The sequence below is a fragment of the Siniperca chuatsi genome, linkage group LG19, assembly GCF_020085105.1.
Source record: "Siniperca chuatsi isolate FFG_IHB_CAS linkage group LG19, ASM2008510v1, whole genome shotgun sequence".
In the NCBI taxonomy this organism is placed as follows: Eukaryota; Metazoa; Chordata; class Actinopteri; order Centrarchiformes; family Sinipercidae; genus Siniperca; species Siniperca chuatsi.
Window position 1 is genome coordinate 20,747,199 of NC_058060.1, and position 24,653 is coordinate 20,771,851.

The window sequence follows — 24,653 nt, forward strand, 5'->3', positions numbered from 1 at the left end:
TGCCACCCAGACATTAGTTCTTTGTAGTTGCCAGATGAGCTGCAGGCATGCAGAGGCGGGTGGGTCGGCTGTACATTTTTGTGCCTTAAAGATTTCACAGAACCCATATGCTTTCTTATCTGTATTAGCCCCACTTGACTTCCTCCACTGGCTGTGAAAACAATCTAATTTCCTTTCAGATAGCAACTTTGTGCTGCTTGTGCTTCCTTCTCTAAAAACTTTTTAATGTTCCTCCTATTTAACTTACCTTTGACTTGTGTGTGCGCCTCATCTTCTCCTTTCATTTGTTCTTATGATTTATTGATTAGCCTCAACACGTGAGTCTGTTTGTGTGCCTGTGTTGAGGCAAGCGCACAACAGCTAAAAGTTTTAAAGGTTGGCAGCAGGAGAGGTGAGTTGGTGAGTTAGAGAGAGAGATGGCGGAGCCAGGAAAGGAAGAGAATTCACTTCAGGCTGCCTGGTGTGTGTATGTGAATATATGTGTGTGCATACTTCAGAGAGAGTTTTGTGTGGTGAGTGGGTGGGTGCGTCAGTCAGTCGGCCTGGGCTCTCTGCAGTGCACTCAGCTGCTGTACTCTCCTCTCGGCTGAGTGGAAACATCATGTGTCTCTGGGACGACCAGAGGAACAGCCCTGTTTCTCCGAACTAAAACCAGAATAAACAGTTAAAAGACTGACTGAGGGAGAAAGGAGGTGCAGAATGGACACAACCAGAAGCTTGAAGTAGGCTATCTAGAAGAAGAGAGGAACCAAAAAGACAGACACCAGAGCATTTTTGAGGATAGTTTTCATCTATTCTGCCATTTGGGCTAACCACCTCAGACCTGGCTATGCCATGCTGGCCCAGAGGAACGGGCTACCTCCAGGCTGTAAGCCAGTTCCTCTGAAGGATCACCCAGACCTGCGGGATGTGGACGTGAATGCTGAAGGGTGCTGCTCCCTCTCTCCATCCCCGTCATCTGGAGGTTGTCCCTGGGCACGGCTGGCCGGGGTGGACGGCTGCCTGTCAGAGCCTTACTGTCTTTGGTTCCAGCTTTTGGCCAGAGCCTACTGGGGAGAAGTGGAACTGGGGCTCACCAGTCCTAATCGCAGCGTGTCCTGGGCTCGGCTCAGAGAAGCCTCCAGGAAGAACTGTGTCCGATCTCGGGTAAGGACAGTTATGTAGGAAAAAAGATGGAGAGCATCCTTGTGAATTGACATTTTGAGGAGGTCCGTGGCAAGTTTTGTTACAGTTTTGAGGCATTTAGGAATGCCTCAAAACTGTAACACATATTTCAGCCAGTCAGGCTGAAATATGTGTTTAGGCGATATCAGTGTCTGGCAGAGGCTTATAGGTTTACATAGGAAGCATTTGAGAGGGGAGGAGAGGGGCGGCTACACTTTGTTGTGCTGTCTGTGGAATTTCGTGTGCGTCATCCTGCTCTGCAGCAGCAGGGCAGTTCTGTTTCACTGACCGATATCTTTTGTAATGTGAGTGTGTCTGGGTGTGTGTTTGGGTTTTAGGTTTTGTTTATTGTTGGTCCCTTTGGGGGTTTCGGAGTGACACTTTGTTCTATGTTGTCAGAGGAAGATATGGTTTGTTTTCCAGCTGTCCATATATGGCAGCCTCATTTTCAGAATTTCTTTTAAAATAAAAACAACCATTACTTTTTTATGTAGCATGGACTGAAGCTTAATGGAATGAAGTCTTTGTTCAGTCATGGACCAAAGTAGGGAGTTGAAGGCATATTTTCCAATGGTATAGTGTTTGAGGGTGACTAATGTCTGTGGTCAGAGAGGGAGAGATGGCAACAAAAGGCGAGAAGGAATGAAAGAGGTAGCATCCATGAGGTCAGATGACCCAGGGGTGACTCACAGACTAAAAAAAACAGGAAAAAGAAATAGTGTGGTGAAAAGCTGAGTCCACAAGTAATGTCATTCAAATTCCTCATCTCATATACATAAAGAAGCAGGGATAGGCATGCAAATGCACCATCCTGTAGGCCACGGCGCCATATGGCAGCACACAGATCAAACCCTCAGTGTACACATAATGGTGACTGTTTTCATGAACAGATTGCATGCATAATTGAGTAGTATTTATCAGGTAATTGTGTGAGCTTGTTTGGAGCAGATTTACAGTATTGTACCTTTTTGAATATGACTGTGTTTTACTGAGGCATTGTGGGAATCTATAGCAGCACCATGCAGCAGTAGTTTCCCTTCACACTGTATTATGCTGCTGCTTCTCTTGTTGTATAATTCAACATTTTATATAGTAATGAGAGAGAGAGAGAGAGAGAGAGAGAGATGGAAAATTGTGTGTGTGTCCTCCTCAGTTATGGGGCATTTGAGCCAAATGGCTTAGCTACTGCATAATACAACATAAAATTTTAAGCATGTAATCAAAACAAACAGCTGAATTGGACTGTCAGCTCTCCTCTCCTCTCTGTTACATTGTGGACTGTGGCTTACTTCCAGCTCCACACCACTGGGTATTGGTGGTGATTTCACCAGTCATACCATAAAGCCCACACCCATCCCACTCTCTGGAGGCCTCTACATCTGCTGCTCCCAGACAAGCAGAGGAGATGTGTGGATAGAGAACCCAGAGGGGTGGTGGGGAGAATGTCTCTGTTTTGGATCCACACCTAAGATGTATTTTGGTAGGAGAAGAGCCTGTGTAGAGATCTGGGTTGAGGCTGAAACTCTTGGCAGGCTGTCGTAGCCTGGAGTCACTATGGTAGTGTTAGCAATAACCGCTAATGCATGCCCTGTGGTGCAGTGGTTCAGCTCCATCATTACTTTGATGATGGATGTGACAGAAGTCTCACTGCTCACACAGCTCGCAGCAACAGGAGAGGTCGGAGTGTTTCTCAGTGATGGCGCAATATGGCGTCGTTGTGTTTTAGAGTTACAGAATATTTTCTGTTGTATGTTTAGGGTAATGATAAAACTGGGTTGTAAAGTTCTTGAAATGTTTGGACTATTGCAGCACTGAATTGAAATACCAAAAATCTCTCCTTAAGAAAATGATACTTGTTTGCAGGGCTGCAACTATCGCTTATTTCATGATCAATTAATCTGCCAGGTATTTTCTTGATTCATTATTTAATCGTTCGGTCTCTAAAATGTCACAAAATAATAAAAAATGACCATCACACCATTGTGACATATTCAAATTGACTGATTTGTCCAACCAATGGTCCGAAACTCTAAGGTCACAATAATTTATGAAGGAAAAGCAGCAAATCCTTAAATTTGAGAGGGTAGAACAGTATTTGTTTTTGCCATTTTTGCTTGAAAAATGCCTTTACTAATTACTAAAAATAGTGGCTGATTAATTTTCTGTTCAACTAATAGATTAATCGTTTCAGCTTTACTAGTCTGTTCTCACTTTTGCTGTAAGTTAGTTGGATGTCTTTACGTGTTCTTTAAGAATGTTTTGGGGGGTCACAAAAATATATAATATATAATTGTCTCTATTACTATTTTGATAATCAATTAATTGTTAAAGTAATTGTTTTTAAGCAAAACTTCATTGGCAGCAGCTTCTGTTCTGGTTCCAAATATGAATACTTGCTGTCTTCTTTGACAATAAACTGAATATCTTTGGGTTTTGGACTGTTAGTCGGACAAAACAAGACATTAGAAGACGTCTCCTTAGATGTGATGGATATTTTTTACTATTTTTCTGACATTTTTTAGACCAAACAATTAATCAGTTAATCTACAGAATATTTTCTCCATGAATCAGTAAAGAAAATAATTGTCAGTTGCAGCCCTGCATCATTATTTTGAGCCTTTCATCAAAATGCAATCTCTAAGATTAGATCTAATATATGACCACCAATACCCCCTCTGTGCATGTGTGTATTTCTGTGTGTTTTTCTCAGGTCTTGTAACATCATCTTCAGGAAAAGAGGGTCTTGAACGTAAACTAGAGTGACTCACGGTATTTTCAGCTTAGCTACAGTTGCCATTTGAAACCGACTTAGCGTAAACACTTTGTTTTTTTAATAAACAGCTTATGTTACAGAACACTGAAAATCAGAGTTTTGCTGCCGATGTGGAGCATGTGTTGTGTTATGTAGGCATAGTACGCAAGCTGAGAGCTGCCAGCATTTAAGGGTTGTTTTTAGTCACAGTAGGAATGTAGAAGATAAGTTTGTCATCATGCAAACATGCCAAATAGCCCTGCAAAGCCCCAAATGTGCAATAACTAAAGCCATATGTATAGTTGTGTGGACATCTGGGCAATACAAATCTGGCTTAAATGACAATCCTGATTATGTTGATGGATATTGTGATCACTGACATTAACCACAAGTTAGGAACAAAATTATTTGACTGCATTTTCTTATTGTTTTCATCTAAGGATACCGGGTGTGCATATACATATACTGTACAGTATATTTCTCACAATTAGACAGGTCACAGCAGCAGAGGAGATCAGTTTGCTGGTATTTGAGACTATTTTAGTTTTTTTTTGTTTAACTGCTGACGGCATTAAGAGTCAGGGAATATTTTGAGCTCTGTGACACTTAATGTATGTGAACTAAAATTACAGATCAGGTCCAGAAAAGTTAACACAGTTAATCAATAGAATAATCCCAAGACGCACTAATGATGTTGTGGTGGAAAAGGGGTGATTTGATTTTGTTTGAAAATTTGAGTTTATATATATATATATATATATATATATATATATATATATATATATATGCTGTATGTTTGTGTGGTTTCAGAAAGGTAATTACTTTCTCACAATTCTTATATTCCCGACATTTAAATGTTCACTGTGATCAATCAGCCATAGTGTTTGTGATGACAGACAGCAGAAAGGGTGCAGGTCAAACCTGCTCCACTTATTCAAAATCAGCCTTTTTTGCAGGTTACAGTCTACAGCCAATATGTTATCATTTATTTATGAAGTATTACTTAACACAGAAACACCCTACAACCTTTTAACAATGAACCCTCTTGTTTACTCTTTCTTCTTATTCCCAAAAGCGTAAGCCTTGACCACAAAATGATACCTTGTTATTCTGTAAAGCCTAGCCTGATAACTGAAGAATCACCAACAGGGGATTTCTTGTGTTTTTAGATCAAGTTGATTAATAAGATCTATGCTTAGCCATGGGCTGTTTCATCTATGAAAACACACTTTTCTTTGTTTTAGCAAAACAACTTTTCTTTACACAATTACCAGGGGTGAAGTGAATGGAGTGACTGTACTTTTTTCATGGCTGAGAGTTTGTTCTCAACAGTGAACACATGGAAATGGCAATTTTACTATCAGCGTGTCATTATTTTCACAACCACATTTGATTTCTTTGTTGTGGAGCGGTGCATCATCTACAGCAGTTGTTTCTAACCTGGGTTGTCAAGACTGCCCAAGCAGTCCCAAGATACATTTTGTGGGAGGTGATAAATACTTAAGGGGAAAAATATTTTTGTTACACATCATGTATAATTTTTCTGACTTTTATCAATTTTTTTCTTGTTAAATACAGGATAGTTTCACCTGATAGGCCTCTAAAAGTCCTTCAAATAAAAAAAAACAAAAGAAAAATTACGCTTTAGTTGAACTGCTTACAATTCTTCTCCACACTAAGGCCATAACCTGTGATGAGGGTTCACAAGTAGGCATTGCTTAATTTTCAGCAAAAAGGTCAGAAGAAAAAAAGGTTGACAGCCAGTTACTTTAATACATTTTTTTCTATTTTTTTGCATTCATCAGCATGGTTAAGAGTTAGAAGACAAGATCAATACCACACTCATGTCAGTATGTTAAATAAGAAGCTACAGCCAGTGGCCCGGTTAGCTTAGCTTAGCAGAAAGACTGGAAACAGGGGGAAACAGCTAGCATGCTTCTGTCCAAATGTGTTTTCAGTCTTTATGCTAGCTAAGCTAACTGGCTTCTGGTAGCCTTGTATTTGCCATGTAGACATGAGTGGTATCAATCTTCTCATCTAACTCTAAACAAGAAGGCATAAGCCTATTTCCTAAAAGGAGTGTTCCTGTCCTTTCCAGTTTCTATCCGTGTCGACAACGCAGTGCAGGTTCTACACACTGTTAATGTTCTGAAGATCAGTACTGACATTTTGTGTTTGTTTGTCCTCCTTTCAGGCCAAGCAGAAGGATGGGCGTGATCAGAGCGAGGCATCGGCCATGGCTTCTCCCGGGGCCGAGGAGGAGCCTTTTTCCTGGCCGGGGCCCAAAACGCTTAACCTGCGCCGAACCTCCCAGGGCTTCGGCTTCACACTGCGACACTTCATCGTCTACCCGCCTGAGTCTGCCGTCCACAACTCTCTAAAGGTGACAGAACATCGTGTCTTACCCCTTTGACAACACCATGACCTAAATATATCAAAACAAAACAACCTGCACAGCATTTAATGAAATTTGAGCTGAATCATTTTTAAAATAAGCAAGAAATTCTGACAGTTGGGTAAGAAAATATACTGACGTTTCATAATTAAATAACTTTTGTTGAATCAAGTGAGTAAGCCTCAGGCCAGTAGGAAGATCTGACTTAATTTAAGACACTGTCATAAAAATCTTTGCTAAAAGAGACATTATATTAGAAACAGATGAAATAATATCAGGCCACAGGCAGTTGTTTAAGGAAATAAAACTTTATTTTGACATATAGTTTAAGATAGAAAATAGATTTTTGGGACTGAATGCATTACCCAATAGCTGATCCAGACCCCTGCAGTAACTGTATATTACGCATTTGATCGGACAAAGTAAATATAATCTTCACATGGACTCTAGGAGTGTTGAAAATTGTTTGTGTTTAAAAAAAAAAAACAGATTACAACTTGTGCTTTGAAATTTCGACTGAATCAAGGCCTTTCTCCAAATACCTGTCACTTGTCCTCCATGCTAACTCTGGCCTCACTGTCAAGGGCCCAAAAACTGTAACTACTGGTCAGTGTTGTTCAGATTGTAATAATAAATTGTGACTTTATTTAGCTTTTTAGTTTCTGCAATGATTAGAGAACATCAGACTTTTGTGACACGAGTGGAAAACATAATTTATAATAATAATTATGACTTTCAGCTGCTGTTTGAACACAGCCCTAGACAAACACTACAGTATTTAGTGCTGTTGGGACATTAGAGATATGTCCCGGTTCCATACTTAATAACTGCATACAGTATGTACTAATTATCATAGCATACTGTTTTTGCTGTTTTGAGATCTTCCTGAAGCTCTTTCATCACCATCCACCACTTGTTGTAATTCTTTCCAGCAGTGAGGAGCTCCTCAATTTCCTTTGTGCAACAGAGTTGTGAAGTGGGAGGAAGTGTTTTTCCCCATTCTGTATTCCCATTTCAAATTGTTATTTTAATGATATCCTCAGTGTTAATTAACACAGGAACCAGGGACTCTACTGAATAATGTAATGACCCTATGGGTTTATGTTATGGCCACCAGTTTTAATTATTTCAAATGGGTTTCTGAGAAATCATGCTCTGTCAAATATTACAGGGTTGGGCGATATCTACTTAATGGGCATATTACGATGTCCACAGTGAAACATTGCGATTGGGGGGGGGGCTTCTCCTAAAGGTACTATCATTTTTTACACACTTTCTTTGGGGTCATGATGTTACGATGGTAGAGGGTTCTGTGGTCGATGACTGTCTGCCATCAGCCAAACCCTAACCCACAAGTCTCTGTTGTTGTTGCCATGGAGAATACTTAATTATTGCAGTTTGGAACAAAACATGGCACCACAGCGGTGAATTCATCTAAAACTGACCCAGAATTTAAAAGTGAAGCTACAGATTGTGTTTTCAGTTTTCTCAACACCATCATTTTTAGCTTCCCAAAATAGCTCCTCCCACTTCACATCTCTATACATTCTGATAGAGCTGCAACAATAAGTCGATTAATGGATTAGTTGATCGACAGCCACTTGATCGGCAACTATTTTTATAATTGATTCATCGTTTTACATAAAACAAAAAGCAAAAGCAAAAAAGCCAAAAATTCTTAGTTCCAACTTCCCAATTGTGAGAACTTGCTGCTTTTCTTTATCTTAGGTCACAGTAAACTGAATGTCTTTGGGTTTGTTTTTTTTTTTTTGTTTTTTTTTTTTTTTTTGGATTTTTGATTGGACACAATAAGACTTTTTAAGACGCTTTAGGAAAATGTGATTGTGAGAAATTGTAATTTTTCACTTTTTTCTGACATTTCAAAGAATTAACCGATTAATCGAGAAAATAATCGGTAGATTAATCGATAATGAAAATAATTATTGGTTTATGTCCATCAACAGAACATTAAAAAAATCAAGCAGATTTTGTTGCATACTGATATCTTTTGATACTTAATTTTGTCACTTTACCAGTGTGGACACGCTACATACTGAAACATACTTGTAATTAGTATGTAGTATGGAATGGGGATACAGCTTAGGTTATTAAATGGTATCTATTGTAGAAACCACATAAGCACTTGGAGATATAATCAGTATTTATTCTGTTCAAGATGTTAAAGTTGAGGCATTGAATTTGTTGAGTTGTCATCACTGACACCACACTAAAGAGCAGTACAATGTTGCAGTTGAACTGTTATATTAAAATGCACATGTAGTATCATTAATGCAGCAAGAGCCTCTCTGACTTGTATCATCCCACCTGGGAAGTCTGCCAGCCGTCCTCTGGATAACATCAGTACCAATCTGCCCTTTGGTATTAATCCTGACGTTACAGCACTTCCGGCTCCTAATGGGCACAGACTAACGGAGACTAAAGGGCTTTGGGTAAATACGACAGGGCTTCTTTAATAGGAAAATGTGCTGGTGTTTCGAGTCAGCTTTCTCAAAGCTTATCATGGCCTCCTGACTATTAGTTTTTGTAAGTGATAATTCAGGATAAGTTGGGTTTACTTTTCTCTGAAGTGTATTTTGACAACCTCTTTAGGTTACACAGAAGGATTTCCTACAAAGTTAGCATAGTGCTTTCTGTTTATAGCGCTTGGCTTTGGTTCTGCATGTTGAAAGAGAAGCTATGGCACGACAGTTAGGATTTTCAGACATTTGTGTAACCAAAAAGAGAGACAGTTTCCCCCAGAGGTGTTCTTGGGTATCACAATGTTGTTTTGGCCACTTTTAAGTCCAGTCTGGGCCACTATGCTTTTATGATCTTTCTATAACTTAATAAAAGGATATGAAGGTTTTGTGAATTTGAATTAAACTGACATTGGCAAGTTTGATCTCTTAAAAACAGGAAATCTCTAGCCCAGTGGTCTAAGCTGCATACCACGCAAAATTAAGGCAATAAATTCATCTTAAAACACTGGCAGCTCCTGACAAAGCAGAATTTAGCCTTTAGTCTCCTGCATAAGAAGTTGGCATTATTCTCCAAGTAATTCATTCAAGTAATTAATTCTGTGGCATTGATTTATAGAATTACACTAACTAAAGCAAGCTATTGCTTAGCAAAATTCTGTCTTTTGGCTGACTGTCTTGAGTCAACTGTGGCCGTCTCATCATAAGACGTGATTCTGGGAATTACTCAAACTGAAACCTTAAATTTCAATCTGTCAGGTCACACACGCACTGTACACCCTAACCAGTTCCCCCATTACGTAACCCAAACTGACAAGAGGAGGGTTAAAAAAAAAATCCTCATCCTTGTACATTCATCACATTTCATTGTAATTACTTTTAGGGTCTTGGATTGGATCTCTTAATCGTGGTTTGAGGATATTGGGGTTAGCTTGAAGAGGGTCAGACTGTCTTAAGGAAAGCCTTGGGAGAGCAGGGACTCTTAAAGGATACATGGATAACATATGTGTCACTGAGGGGAGGTGGATTAAAGCAGGAGTGTGTGGATTTTAATTGAGGCTTGGAGGGAAATTAAGGTTTCATATGTTGAGCAAATGTAAAAAAACACAAACATGGCTATGAAGTGTCTTTTTTGTTACAGGGATTGATCTGGGTCGTCTTGTCCTCTCATTTGTCTTTAGCTGTGTCAAATGATAATGAACACTCCTCTTTTTCTCTCTGGATCATCTCATCCGTCATTCTGTGCTGAGAGAGTCCCTCTAGGGCTGTAACTAACCATTATTTTGATTAACAATTAATCTGTTAAGTACTGGTTTGATGAATCAGTTAATTGTTTAGTCTATATATGTCAGCATATACTTAAACCTGCAATAACCAATGTTTCACATTTTAACTAACAAACTTGTTAGCAAACGGTTACTTCAAATTTCAAGTTGCCATGGTAAATGAGACTTATTCAACTTGCTTGTTTTGTTTGAACAATAGTCGACTTGTTGTCTGTTAATTTTCTGTTGATCAACTAAACGATGGGATTGGTAGATGGAGGAGGATTTGGGAATGGAGTGACAGAAATGATCTGTATTTTAATTTACCATATGATGTAAAACAGTCTTTCAACATATATTTACATGGCAGATTGTATCTGTGAATATATTGATGCAAAAGAAATAAGTCCCAAAAAGGGGGAAATTAATTGATGAAATAAAATCACTAATCATCTGACATTTACTTTCTTTTTTCTTCTAGGATGAAGAGAATGGCAGCCGAGGTAAGTGTTGAAAAACTGTACCTTTTTTTTAAATTACTACATGCATTAGAGATGTGCTGTGTGATCTGGGAGCTCAAGTGTTGCAAATTAGGATTGACAGTCCATTATGTAGAATACATAATGTATTCTCACTCCTTATAGATTGAAATAGATGCATTTTGGTGATTCTTTGTGCCTTGGTCTAAACATTTCATTAGCGTTTCAGTCCCATTAATAGCTTTATAAAAGCACTGATTTGGCCTGGGAATGGTACTAAAGCCAGTGTAAACAACATGTTGCAGGTGAAGCTGTCTTTTCTGCAAGCTGTCAGGCAGACAGGCGGTGTTGTGGTGCACTTTGAAGAGCAAGGACTAAAGCTTTAAACACCAGAGTGGCAGTCAGAGCTGTGCTGCTAGCTTGGCAAGGCCTCAGCATTCCTCAGAGCATCCAGCTCGTCCTTCCAGTCCCTCAGTATTCAGCTCACGTCTGCAGCACAGCATGAATGCAGGAGGATTGCTCTGCTGTCCCTCATCAGAAGCCTTCTTAAACAGCCTTGCATCTCATGTCTGTGTGGCATATAAGAACACAAAGCATGTGTGCATGGGCTCCCATAAACATACACAAAGACAGAACAGCAACAGTGCAGTCTTAAAGAAGTAATCCATTGCATTCTTATTTAAAGAAATATCCACTTTTTGTGTTTTCAACTGATTCAACACAAAAGGGATGTTTCCTATACCCTAGTTTGTGTAAGCTTTAGTATTTTCTCATCTAAGCTCAGTGTTTGGTTGATATTTCTTTTTAAAAACAAACCCATAACATTTCTGGGAGAAGCACTAATTTTTGTCTGTAATAAATGGGGAAAAAGGGAGAAGATAATCATCATTAGCTGTTTGTTTGGTTTGTAATGAACCCAAAGCCCTACCAGGTGTGATTCAGAGAATTGTTATGGCATAAGTGGACAGTGAAAGTGAGGGATTTCAGGGTTAGAGGAGGGTGAGCGCTTTGTGATAAATCTGACTCTTAAACGGCTCTCAACGGGAAATTGAGAGATTCCTGTAAGTGTCCCTCATCATCCCTCTTGGCCCTTGGTGTCACATTCCTCACACTACCCCCTTCCCACCCATTTTAACCCCTCCATGTCCACCCGCCTCATTCAACACAGGCCTCAAAACATTAAACAACACACACTACGGGGCCCTGCTGTGGTGTGAGGAAACCCTACAGGGAATTTGTATGGCTACACATTCTTACACTTGAATTCCTTTGTGTGACTCTACCTGAAAGAAGTCATGTAAAACCCATGTGTGACTGTGTGTGTGTGCCTATGTCATTAAATAGTATGTTGTAAGTGCATGAAAACCATTCATCGCAAAGCTCAATAGATGGTGAATAACGATCCTCGCCTGAAGAGCCCCCATGCTGCCACAGGAAGTCACTTGGCTTGCTTCCAGCCTCCCAAAAGTCCTTCTTTGCCTCTCAGCAGGCTCAGCAGTGGTGATGAAACTGACAGGTCATAGGGCATCATGGATATCAGCAATGAATTTCTTTGCAAGGCCACTGATAGCAGCAAGGGCAGCAAAATTAATCAAGAATAAACAATAGGAATATCAAATAAGTGAAAATCATGTATGTCCAAATTTGGAGATAGATACAGATATCCTGAAGGATTGAAGTGTCCCATTATGGTTTGAGAAAAATATTTTACATCTTAAGCTAAATAAACCATTAAAAAATTATCTGAAAAATGCATTGCTAAAAAGCAGCGCTGTCTTTCTTAGCTCATGAAAAGTTGATGTTTCACAGGACAGCGACGTACAAAGGTTTGTTGATCACTGGAACTTAGTATGACAAAAATGGCTCAGATTTTGCTAATTATAATTGTAACTTTTGATTAAATTGTATGGTTCCGAGATAGACAGATCTAATAAAATTAATTAATCTTGTACTTACTTCTGTGTAGTTTAGTGTCCAAAGTGCCTTTAAGCACTGAACACCAAACTGCTCCTGATGTGTGTAGGGAAAAATTGCAGTAGTGTCCAAATGTAATGTATTGACTCTCTCTTCTGCACAGCACTCACAAGCTCATTATGTGTGCTATCATAGTGATTGTGACTGTTTTTAAAAATACACTCAGTATCTCACAGTTCATTAGGTATACCTAGCTAAAACAGTCTAATACAACAGTCCTGCAAAAAATACTACCTACATGAAGGTTATATAATAGAATAATATAAACACCTGTCAGTACAATATGTATACTATATAGTCAATATTATTCAAAATGTATTATTATGCAGTAAATGTATTGGTTGACTAATTTTCCACGCCTTCTAATGATCACACACCACAGCGCATGAGCTGAGATTGAAAATTCATTTTTGACCTTGGAATCAGCAGTTGACAAAACTATATCCCCACAAAGGTCCATTTAGTAGCTGTTCTGGAGCTTTCCATTGTGTTGTATTATACTGTACACTCAGTAGATGGAGTTTGCCCAAGTGTCATGGAATTGTAGATGGTCAAATTTCCGTCTTCAAATTTTCCATTTCCTAAGAAACTGAAGGACTTCTTGTCCATGTTGACTTAAAAAAAGTTGAGATTGAAAGTTTGTTCTTGACCTTCTCACATCTCAACTTCATTAACTATCTGTTATGAAACAACATGCAGCCAGAGAATAAAGGAACCGACAACTAATGCAATGAAAACAAGACATTTGATGTGTGTTTTAACTTCTAGACACTTGGGTTTGGTGTCACTTCTTACCGATGCCTAGAAATTGTTATTGTTGCTATGTGACAACCCAGCACTCTGCTGGTCACGATCATAGCAAACGGCATACGCCCCAAAACACCCGTAACATCATCGAAAAACCACGCAAACGCACAGGGTCTCACACAGACCCAGACAGTTAATACATCCCATGTGCTTAGTTGTTTTAACATTTTAAAAAAAGTTGCATTCTGCAGCTTTCTCCAGTTTTCTGTGCTCGAGTCCCGGCCTCCCCAGCGCGCTGGAGTGCAGTTTATTTGCTTGACTCCGGGCCAGTGTGTGATGAGGCTGTTAGTGTTTGGAGGAGGGGGGATGGGGCTGCTGACCGCATGTTGACTAGCTGGGTGTTGCCGCTGGAAACACTTCAAACCTGATACACAAATAAACAAACGTAAAAATTTCTATACAGTATGTAGATGGATAGTGGAAACATGGAAATGTGTGTGTCAAGAATGGATCTGTTTATTTCCTTTACAGAGGTTGCCTACATACCAAGCGGCTGTTATCCCAAATCTTCCTCTTTATCTCACTTCCTCTCATCTTCCCTCCCTCCTCTGTTGGTGTCTCTCCCTTTCCTGTATCTCTCTCTCTCTCTCTCTTCAGCTGTGAATTGTGTTTTTGTGTGTTGAAGGGTAAAATCCGAATGAGGCGTTTTGTGCTATGCTTATGAAGCTGTGGTACCTCAGCGCAGCAAGAGAAGAAACAGAAAAAATGTCTCCATCTGTTCAAATATTTATTATTTATATTTATTTGAAGTCTGCAGAGGGAACGTAATGCAGCACAAGCAAACAGAATTCCCCAAAATTCTCCAGTGGGCTTTTTAATGCCCCACCTTCTTTTGCAAAGCTGTGTCCAAAGTTTTTGACTCTTTTTTTTTTTCTCTCTCTGCTCTTCTAATTCGACCCTTCTTACTGTCTTTCTTTTCCTGTCTACATCTTTTCCAGTTTGAAGTTTGTTACCATTAGGCCTTACACTGAACTCCCCAAGTCTAGATTAATTTAATAGCGTGTTTTTCTCTTTTTTTAATTCTGACTACAGCTAGATTTCCCAACCAGTTTTGTACACTGATTTTTTTTTTTATCTTAAGTGTGAGTAATCGTAAAGCTGACAACTAGTTTATTTGTTCTGACACCCACCCACGTAGAAGTTGTTTAACATTAAGACTCTAGTCATAAAAACTTTTTTAAGCAAATATCCAAATACAATTGACCATTCACCCCCCCTTAGTTACTGTTGCTATGCCTGTTGCTAAGCTAGAGAGTCACCACTCATAATTCTTAGTCATTTTTTAAACAATTCATTTTTGATTTCAGACAGATGTAGATAAAAGCAGACTTCTCTTTCCCAGCTGGCAAATGTCAATTTTGCTGAAATGTTAACTAGCTAGCTAATTAAGCTAATTTTAGTTCCATGAGTTGGTTGAAAACTGACTTTATAAATGTTTCCCGCTGACTTGTTTTGATGGGTGAATCTTGTTAAAGGCGTCTCAAATATGCATTTGATGGCTACATACATAATATCATGTTAAATGTCTAAGGCTAAAGCTGCTTGTCTCAGGTAAAAAGTTAGCATCCTCACTACTTTATGACCGATGTAGACAGCATTCTTCTTGTATTGCAGCGTAGAGCTAGTTAGTTCTTGTATTATAAGTAGGATAAGGAAAAAGTTCAGACTGTTATTTCATTCTAACATAATACTGTTTACTTTACATACTTGTTCGTATGTTCCAACAGTATGAGTTCACTTTGAGGGTTATAAGAGAAAAGGCTTTTTAGGATGAGGACTTACAGATGTTTTTGGCAAACACAACGTTATCTCTAGTAATGTTGGCTGGGGTTGCTGTAGTGTAACTTGCCCAAATCTGCTAACCCTCACCTAAACAAAAAGTTGCATCCAGGACCGGCTCCCACACAGTGGGGAAATACTACAAAGAGAATGTTCTATTGTGAAAAGGGCTTTTAAACCTTTAACCCCACAAACTTATGTAGTTCATTAATAACGTGCTTGGTTACTACTCTAGGTAGTAGGCCGAACGTGCTGACGATTGCAGCTGATGTTAGAGCAGATAAACACACAATATAATTAATTCCTTCCACTTTTGCTCTTGTGTTTTTGGTTTTGGAAAGGTTATAAAAAAACCAGACACCACGCTACACACTCTTTAAAGAGTATTACGGCCAGTTGGCTCATTTAACACGTTTCCAGATGTTTGCCACTTGTTACCTCTGATGAACTTAAACTCCCTTGGTAGATCGTTTGGCTTGTTTTACAGAAAGGAAACAAAACATTGAATCAACCTTGTTTGCCATGTGGTCAGAGCAATGTCAGTTCATATCCTCTTTCCCCTGGGTGGGTTTTGGTATTTGGAATTCCTAGAAGAAAAATTGATAAAAAGTACTCCACCACCTTCCTGTCTGTGGTGGGGAAAAAACCCAGGTGTGAGTGAGTGAGTGAGTGAGTGTGAACCTGTAGATATCAGCGGACAAATGGACAGATGTAGCGTTGGTGTCAGGCATGTTTTTCTACATCGGCTCTTCCAGGTTAGGAATGTTACAGTCATGGAAGTGACTTATTTTAAAATGATCCCGGCCCTCCAGGAGGTCCTACTGCAAGGTCAAGAGTGAACTTTCATGCATCATTTAGAAAATTAACAGTTTAAAAGCTTCAGATGTCACACATTGACACATTGAGACTGTTTTCTGCAGTCGCCATAGTTACGTCGTTTCATTCACTGTGATTGTGAGTGGTGGTCACAGTGAGAAGTGGAAATGCCTTTGCTAGATGTGTGTTACTGAAAAGGAGACAATAACTCAGCCTTTTTCAGCTTCATGTTGTTTTCAATGTCAAGGATTTCTACTGGGATCAGATACTTGTAGGATAAAACACAAGCAACCAAACTGACCAATCGCAGTTCTCGCAGTCCCTACATGGTTTTTCCGTAGCCATTTTTGAGGAGGTGCACATCAGCTACAGCATAGCTTACGGCGTGGCTACAGCGTAACCAATAAATGAAGCTTCAGTGTTGTGTTTTTTTGAGAACTATTAAATAACCAAATGTAAAAGATGCTTATCAAAAATGCTTGTTAATATTACGTGCGTCTGTTAAAAAAACAAATATCGGCTGATGTATTGTTATCAGAATTTTTATACTAGCCTTTTAAATATAAATTTGGTACTGGCCTCAAAAATACAGTATCAGTTGGGCCATATTCCTCTTTTTCTTTATGTAACTACTGTTTAGAAATGTGCCATATAAATAAAGTTTACTTTATTTTACAAGGACAAACTCCTGACTTGACAATGTGGGCGATGACAGGGGCTTTAAGGTGTTTTGACATACTCTCCCCCAGTGTGTGCTGAGGTTTCTGACATAAAGCTGTGGCTGTTTACAAAGTGCAGCGATTAGTGAAATTAGACCTGTCCGTCTGAGACTGGCACCTACAAGTCGTTTCGCCATCTGACAAAGTCTAGTGACGCAGTTTGTAAGGATGTGGGTTTATTAAGTATTTCAAGGAGGTCAGGACTGGGGTACGCAGGTGTTTTAGCAGAGTTTAAGCTTTCAAAGTGGAGTTGTGTTTGGACTAGTTTGTGTGTGAACTGAACAGAGTGTTTCTTCCTGGGAATAGGGGAAACAAAGACAGAATTACAGTATTTATTTTCATGATGGCTTCTTCTGCTGTCTTTAAGCAGTCCTGTTTCTTTGAGCAGAAGTTTGAGAATAAAACACGCTGTGCTTTTGAAGAAAGTTGGAGTTTATGGATTTATGTGAAGCGTACTTGTGCTTTGACCTTTCCACACTATGGGGAATACACTATGCCAGGATTATGTGCCTTCCCTTTTCATATTTCCCTGCTGGAAGAGACCTGACAGATAGCCATCTAAACACATGCACAGTCCTCCTCCTCAGTGTTTGAAGTGTTGGGAAAAACACCTTTTCTTCTCAGTATCAGAGCGAAGAACAAGCAACACATCTGCATAGGTTTTTGTATATTTTTATTTACTCGTATATGTGTAAATGTGAGAGTGACAAATGGTAAAGGACAACAGGTTGCATGGAGAGGTATTACGCCAGGTTTAATGCAGTGAGCGGGCAGCGGGCCCAGTCCTCTGAAGAATAACATTATCTAACCCAAAACAACGGGGAAGCGGGTAGCTGGCCGACACAAGCGGGCCCAGCTGTGCAGCCAGGGACAACAGCCAAACCAGAGCTTGTTGAGGCCAGAGAGCAGACATCTAGCCAGTGGATGGACATTGACTGAGCACTGCTAGATTGGATTGGGCTGTATAAAACTTACAGTAAGGAAAAGAAATGCCATTTTTTGCTTTATATATAATTGAAATGTGAGCTTCAAGCACAGAAAAGCAGAAAAATGTCTAACACACCAGGTCAGTTTGTGGCGTTTCAGACTCAAGTGTTTCTACATCCATATTGATATTATATAGTTTTTGATTGTGTGAAATTATGTGGGTTATTGAAATTTAGATACATTATCATTACATTATTAGTTTCTGTTGTTTTTCAAGCAAAAGTGCCAAACATTCACTGGTTCAAGCCTCTCAAATGGGAACTTTTGATGCTTTTTTTGTCATATATGATAGTAAACTGAATATCTTTGGGATTTAGACTGATGGTTGGATAAAACAAGCATTTTGATAACATCACCGTTGGGAGGTTTCTGGAATATTTTATGACATTTCATAGATAAAACAATTAGTAAATTAATTGAGAAAATAATCATTAGATAATCGACAGTGAGGATAAGCGTTGCAGGGCAAGTTGTAACGCTACATTTTAAAATCACTGCTGTTTACAATTAACAACTTCAGTAAGGATCAGTTATGACTTAAGAAAACCAACACGATCATGCCAAATTTGGCTCAGGGAGTGTTTTCACACTTGTTTTGACTTATGACAGTCTTTTAGATGCCAAATGGGAAAGAATTTGCCACATAAATAAGTGAAGCAGGCATAAAATACAATAGGAAATTAATTTACTACACTGGCAGCTTACATAATGCTGTACTGAATGGTGTTGATGTGGTAAACTTCAGTATGTGCCATCTACTGTAGTTTGAACAAAACCTCCAATTATTTAAATATGCTTTTATACCAAGTCCTGCTTCAAGCATGCACCTGTTTACCATAGTGTAAAATGGTGAAGTAAAGTGTATAATCTTATCAACATGGAGTATTGAGTGCCTTGTCCACTAGTGAAACATTTGCCCCCAAGTGTAGCTGAGGTTATTCAACCCTCATTTTGGAACAGCCAAAGTCATTTTGAGGCAGGCTAATGTATTTCATTAATCCACACAGTAGTTTATGCTTTGGTAAGACAGTTGGGAGCATTAAAAATATCCAAAGCTTTAGATTTCCACATTTAATCCTGTTCATCCAGCTGCAGGGCATGGAAACTTTCTGAATCCAATTTGTGCTACAGAGTTGGAGCTCGGAGAGATTGGCTCGGGATTGGGAATTTGCCGGGGGCGGGGGAAGACATACACATACACACACACACACACTCATAAAAAAAAAATATGTTGCTGTGTATAGTTTTCACTTATTTGTATTATGTATTGTATGTAGTATTTACAATTTATTATTATTGTCCTATCTTAACTTATCTGTATATATTTTAATATCACAATTCTTCTGTTTATGTATGTTTTTATTTTATACATGCTTTGGCAATGTTAACATCTGTTTCCCATGCAGAAAGAGAGAGAGAGAGAGAGAGAGAGAGAGAGAGAGAGAGAGAGAGAGAGAGAGGAGGGGGGGACAGAGAGAGGGGAGGGGGGCAGAGGAGGGGGCAGAGGTAGATCTGTACCTGCAATAGAGCCACATTGCAGCACTTTTGTTCATATGTCAAGTTTTTGTCACGTAATCAGCCACCGGGTCATCCAGTAGGATCCTAACCAGCAAGAACATGAATGGAAATACAGTGTTGCCCTTAACAATTTTACACTGTTCCTCACTAAGAAAGATGAGTAATTTTATGTGCTGCACTGCCTTCTACTGGATCAAAAACAAGCCTACAGCTGTTGTCAATATCTCAGTCAAACTCTGAAGTGTATTTAATAGTGACTTCACTATGCATATGATGATATTATGATCATCTTTTGTAGAAATATCTTTATGGCAAAGGTTTTGGTGATGATGACATCTTTGTAAGGTGTAAATGGGCCGGAGTGTCATTTTAAACTCACTTTTGTGATGATGTTGCTCTGAGATGTTATCAATCACTGATCACAAATTAAAATTGTTTGCAGTAACTTATTCAGCCACAGGAGGGAGGCAGCAGAGTGTACTGGCAAATGCATTTAATATACTGTCATGCCATCATCACAAAAGGAAAAGGGCATCTAAGGTGACGTTGGCACGTTTCCTGCCAACAGGAACCTAAAAATATATATAGACGCAAGCTGGCAATTGTCAGGATTTTAAGGAAAACGTCTCGAGACTAACAGGTTACAGGTTCAGATCCTGAACCAACTCCTTTGAAGTTGCTCCTCAGCAACACTTTAAACACCACATCTGTTCCAGTCCAGCTGTTCAGGGCTCTACGGAGCACTGATTGCACTGGGTCATACATGCGTGTATCTGTTGCTGTGTACATGTGAAGCAGGGCATTCATTAAAAGAGCATGCGTACTTTGTCAGCGGTCCCTGAGGAAAGAACAGTGGGATTCTCTGATGTTGCACTTCCTCAAAGCCTGCGGGGCTCTAAGAGGCAGATGAGGCCAACTGAGATTGAGGCTTATGGCTCAAGGAAAGACGCTTTTTACTGTCTTAATTAGACATAGTCACGCCCTCTTTATCACATACACATGCACATAATTGCTGTTGTTAAAAAACACACATTATACATGCATTTTAAAGAAGTTATTAGTGATTTTACTTGGTCTTAATTAGCTGGATGTCCTCCACTAGCGTGCCCCATGCACATCACACGACATGGCGTGCTGTCTCTTCCTCTGCCGTATGAAACTAAACTCCCTTGTGGCTTGTTCCCATGCAGCCTTATCAGCACACTCTGACCTCTCCTCACTGTACTGTTCTGCAGCTCAGGACACATCTGACATCCAGTGGAGTATGTATGTATCAAGGGACAGAGGATGTGATGGCACAAAGAAAAGACTGATACGGTGCTTGGGATGTAAAGGAATATTTTGAAAAGAGGAAGAATTGGTTTCCCTGTGTCTTGTTTCATAAAACCTTAGAGCTTACTTGTCTTATACTACTAATACCACTGAGGAAGAGCGTGTGTATTTTGATTTAGAAATCTGGCAATAATGCTAATCACAATTGAGAATAAGGAGCTGTTAAATGTATCAATAAATGGAAGAAATAGAATCTTAAACAGTCAGTCGATCGGCAGAACAGAACAGAATATCTTATTTTGTCTGAACAACAGTCCAAAACTCAAAGATATTAAATGTATTATCACATAAGACAAAGAAAAGCATCAAATCCTCACAGCTGAGGAGCTGGAACTAGGAAATGTTTTAAATTGTTGCTTTTAAAAACTAATTCAGCGATTTATCAATTATCAAAATAGTTGCAGAATAATGTTTTGTTGATCGAGTATTTGATTCATTGAATAAGCGTTTCAGCTCTACTGAGAACTAAGCTGTTTTCTAACCAGGAAATCCTTTCCCTTGCATTGCATCCTCAGACAGTAAATTGCCCAATATAACACAAGTGGAAAAACCCTGCAGAAAATATGTGCACTGATGCCACACTGTTGCCGCAGTTGAATTTCCAGTTCCGGTGCAATGTGGCCTAGTTCTGACTCCACTGCTGCTCTTCCACACTGTGTGACCAATCGCCTCGGTGCATGTTCTCTCTCTCTCGTTGCCAGGGAGACAGCGGAACCGTCTGGAGCCAATGGACACCATTTTCGTCAAGCAAGTGAAGGAGGGAGGCCCCGCCCACGGAGCTGGACTCTGTACAGGTACACACACACACACACACACACACACACACAAACGTAACTCTCACACACACACACAGTTTCTAAGGAGATCATTGCACTCCTTCTGATAACTGACAGATCTTATGATTAACTCTGCCTGTCTCACATTTGACCTCAAAGCGCTGTTAGATGCCAAGATTTCTTCACATCTTTACTGTAGGTAGTTCCACTTCCTTGTAACCTGCCAGGCAAAACAGATACGAGTTACAAAATAACAGATGGCTCCTTTGTAGGGGGTTGAACAAAGTGTAATATACACACTGTTATTCCAACCTTCCCTTGATTCTTTCTCCCACTTTCTTTCTTCTTTTATTACTGCGTGTACCATTTCTAATTTTAAGCAGCAAGGATAAAAATACTTAAACAAACTCCCTTCTGATGAAAAAGGGAATCAGCTCCTTCCAATTTCCCTGAAATGGAGGTGACAGCTGAAGCTCTGCGCTCTGTACTGTCAGCATTATTGCCAGGTTAGCACTCTGTATTGCAGGAAATGTTAAGTGGCCTGGACAAGCCCTCTAAACTGTCTGCTTTTATCTGTTCACTCTCCTCTCCTGGGACAGGGGAGTGCAGTGTTTTCCCACAATAATCTAGTTTCTCTCCTAAACTCTCCTCGCCTCTCTTCCTGTAAGATGGCCATCTTCAGAAAACTTGAATGGAGATGGATCCTCACATGGGGTTCTTCAAATAAACAAGTATTGGTATTCTCCTTTTGATCTAAACACAGATGTGTGTTTGTGCTGGAAGAAGCTACTCCAGAGTGATTTCCTTCGTCAATAACCATATTGACTGGATTCCAGATCATTTTTCTGAGCAGCTGAGTGCAAAAACACAGGAGTGAGACGATTATTTATCATGTTGTTGTTAGCAGTAAACAGCAGGTTTGTAATTTATTCTCTAATTCTGTCTAGGGGACCGGATAGTAAAAGTGAATGGAGAGAGCATCATTGGGAAGACCTACTCGCAAGTCATAGCCTTGATCCAGAACAGGTAAGATCGCCATCATTCCACATTTCATTTTATGGTTCATGGGAAATATGTGAGCCTGGCTGACTGATGCCAGAGTTTCCATCTAAACCCTTAACTGCAAACACTCGACTAACAACGCAGAAAATGATAGAGCCATTGTGAAACTTTCTAGCAAAAACGCATTCAGTTTTTCAGAGAGAATCATTTTCTTATCACTGGCAAGCACACATGTAACATTTAATCCCACTTATTAAACTGCAGCTATTAAAAGTTACATTTTACAAGTAAAACTTGTTCTCTTTAGAAGTGCCATGGCCTTCCACAGTTTGAGCTCTGTGCTATAACAGTCTCTCTCCTTATCTCACTTTGACTCTCATTCTCTCTCGTCCCCCGCACCCTTGCTTCCCTCAGCGATGCCTCACTGGAACTCTGTGTGATGCCAAAAGATGAGGACATTTTGCAGCTGGTAAGCATTCATTCATCACTAAATAGTGTACTTGAAAATGCTCTTTTTTTGTTTATACAGTCGGAAAGTGTGCATTAAAGATTTGTGATAATTTGCAGTTTTAATACCAGACCTGTTAGTTGAAAAAATTAATTTTTCAACCCGGCCATGAAAGGCATATCTTGGCTGTATCTTGTTTGTTTAACCCGTTCACGAACAGAACATTTCAAAATCACTATTTATGGTTTTAGGGACATTACTCTTCCTAAAACCACAAATTGTTGCTTTTACATTTCTGTTTACAGGTTAAACAAACCAGACACAACGTTTGGACAGAGCCAGGTTAGCTGTTTTCCCTATTTTTCCAGGCTTTATGCTAAGCTAAGATAAACACGTCCTGACTCCAGCTCTGTATTTAACACACAGACATGATATTCTCATCTCATTCTTATCAAGAAAGCGAATAAGCATGTTTCCCAAAATGTGAAACTATTCCTTCAAGCGTAGCTCAGAAAACTTTGTATGAAACAGTACCGCAGGGCTTAAAGTTCTCCAACACTGTGCCATTTTAGATTCGAAAAGATAATTATATGTCTATGGAAAGTATTTGTGCGTATTTTTTTTTTGACTGTTGCGTAGCAAGAATATGGCTGTATACATATATATGTATATTTTGTATTAATAAAGTAGACCTACTTTATTAATAAAAACCTTTTGTTTACACTGTGGCTCAGCAAAGTGTCAGCTCAATAATGCACATGACCGTGATACTTTGAAAAGGCACTGCATTAAATAGGCAATTTGTTTTGTTTTCACATCATTGTTGCGATCTTTTGGACAAATTTGGCGATCGTTTGACAATAGTAGGCCTATTATGCCGCATACGCTGTTTAGAGACCAACGGAGGAATGAGCGTTGAAAAGTTTGAAAGATAGGCGTATTGGATATTCTATATGGCTTTGAAAGTTGTGCTTGGACTTGGATACAATTTCTTACCAGACTATGGTTTTTGACTGAGGAAAGGGTGAGTAGATAATGCATTTTTCTGCCATTTGGACCTTTCAAGTTATCAAGAGGATTCACATTTAGAAACGATTAGATTTGGTGTTCTTGTCTTTCTGAAACAGGTCGCGATATGCGCCACAGCCGTCATACGATTCCATCTGGCTTGTAGCCTACAGCTCGCTAGGCTATGTTTTTAGCATCTTATACCACTGTCACTACATCCAGCCTGATCAGTACTGCGCATCTCTACAGAGAAGGAAGCGAGAAGGGTCACTTGTTACTCGTTACTTCCATCATCAGGTCCGGAAAAGATGATGTGTTTAATTCAACATTCATCCCCAGCAACCCCTCCACCTCCTCAGTAGTCCCCAGAGTCTCGTTGAAACAGAGTGGCTTAGATTGTCTCAAGGATTACATTCAAAATCCCAAACGAATCAGGAACTAGACAGTGCACTTTACCTTTGTTCGTTTTGCACAATTTGTTATTATTTGTATCAATTGTGTTAATAAACATGTTCATTTTCAATTAATTCATTTCTTAATTTCGTGAACCCCCCTTTCCTCCATTCTTTCTCCTAACCCCCAAACACATTTCAGGCACAGAAATTTTCCTTGCTGTAAGCCCTAATACCCAGCAGTGAGAAAAAGCTAATAACAGGAGGAGCAGAGCTAGACCTCATGCCACAGCTCCACATCCCCTCTACCCATCAGGCTGATGAGCTCAGAGATGCAAACAGCCAGCCCACGCCATCAGTCAGGGTCCAGAGCCCCACAGACGATAAAACAGTGCCAGGCCACGTCAAACCAGTCACCACACGTTATTCACCTCTGTTCGGGAAATTCTATCTTGGAGCAGAGAACTGAGTCAGATCCCACTGTGTTGCTAAATTCCACACATAGCTTGTTTGCTTGGCCGCAGCTCACCAAAAGCCACAGAAACTTGCTTTTGGCATTTTGG

The 24,653-nt window shown here is 39.6% G+C and overlaps 1 protein-coding gene across 6 annotated transcripts in view; it reads left to right on the forward strand.

The window, feature by feature from the left end:
• LOC122866543 (rho GTPase-activating protein 21-like) overlaps positions 1-24,653 on the forward strand; it is an 84,271-nt gene that overhangs the window by 37,071 nt on the left and 22,547 nt on the right. For 2 of the 6 annotated variants that reach the window (XM_044176305.1, XM_044176307.1), the window contains exons 1-6: positions 563-1,146; positions 6,111-6,299; positions 10,535-10,556; positions 21,166-21,258; positions 22,188-22,266; positions 22,657-22,711. In XM_044176305.1, coding sequence (XP_044032240.1) covers positions 835-1,146; positions 6,111-6,299; positions 10,535-10,556; positions 21,166-21,258; positions 22,188-22,266; positions 22,657-22,711 — 750 coding nt within the window. In that variant the 5' untranslated portion in view covers positions 563-834. Of the gene's footprint in view, positions 1-562; positions 1,147-6,110; positions 6,300-10,534; positions 10,557-21,165; positions 21,259-22,187; positions 22,267-22,656; positions 22,712-22,995; positions 23,033-24,653 lie in introns of those variants that run through there. The other 4 variants (XM_044176308.1, XM_044176309.1, XM_044176306.1 and 1 more) reach the window with 3 other exon arrangements.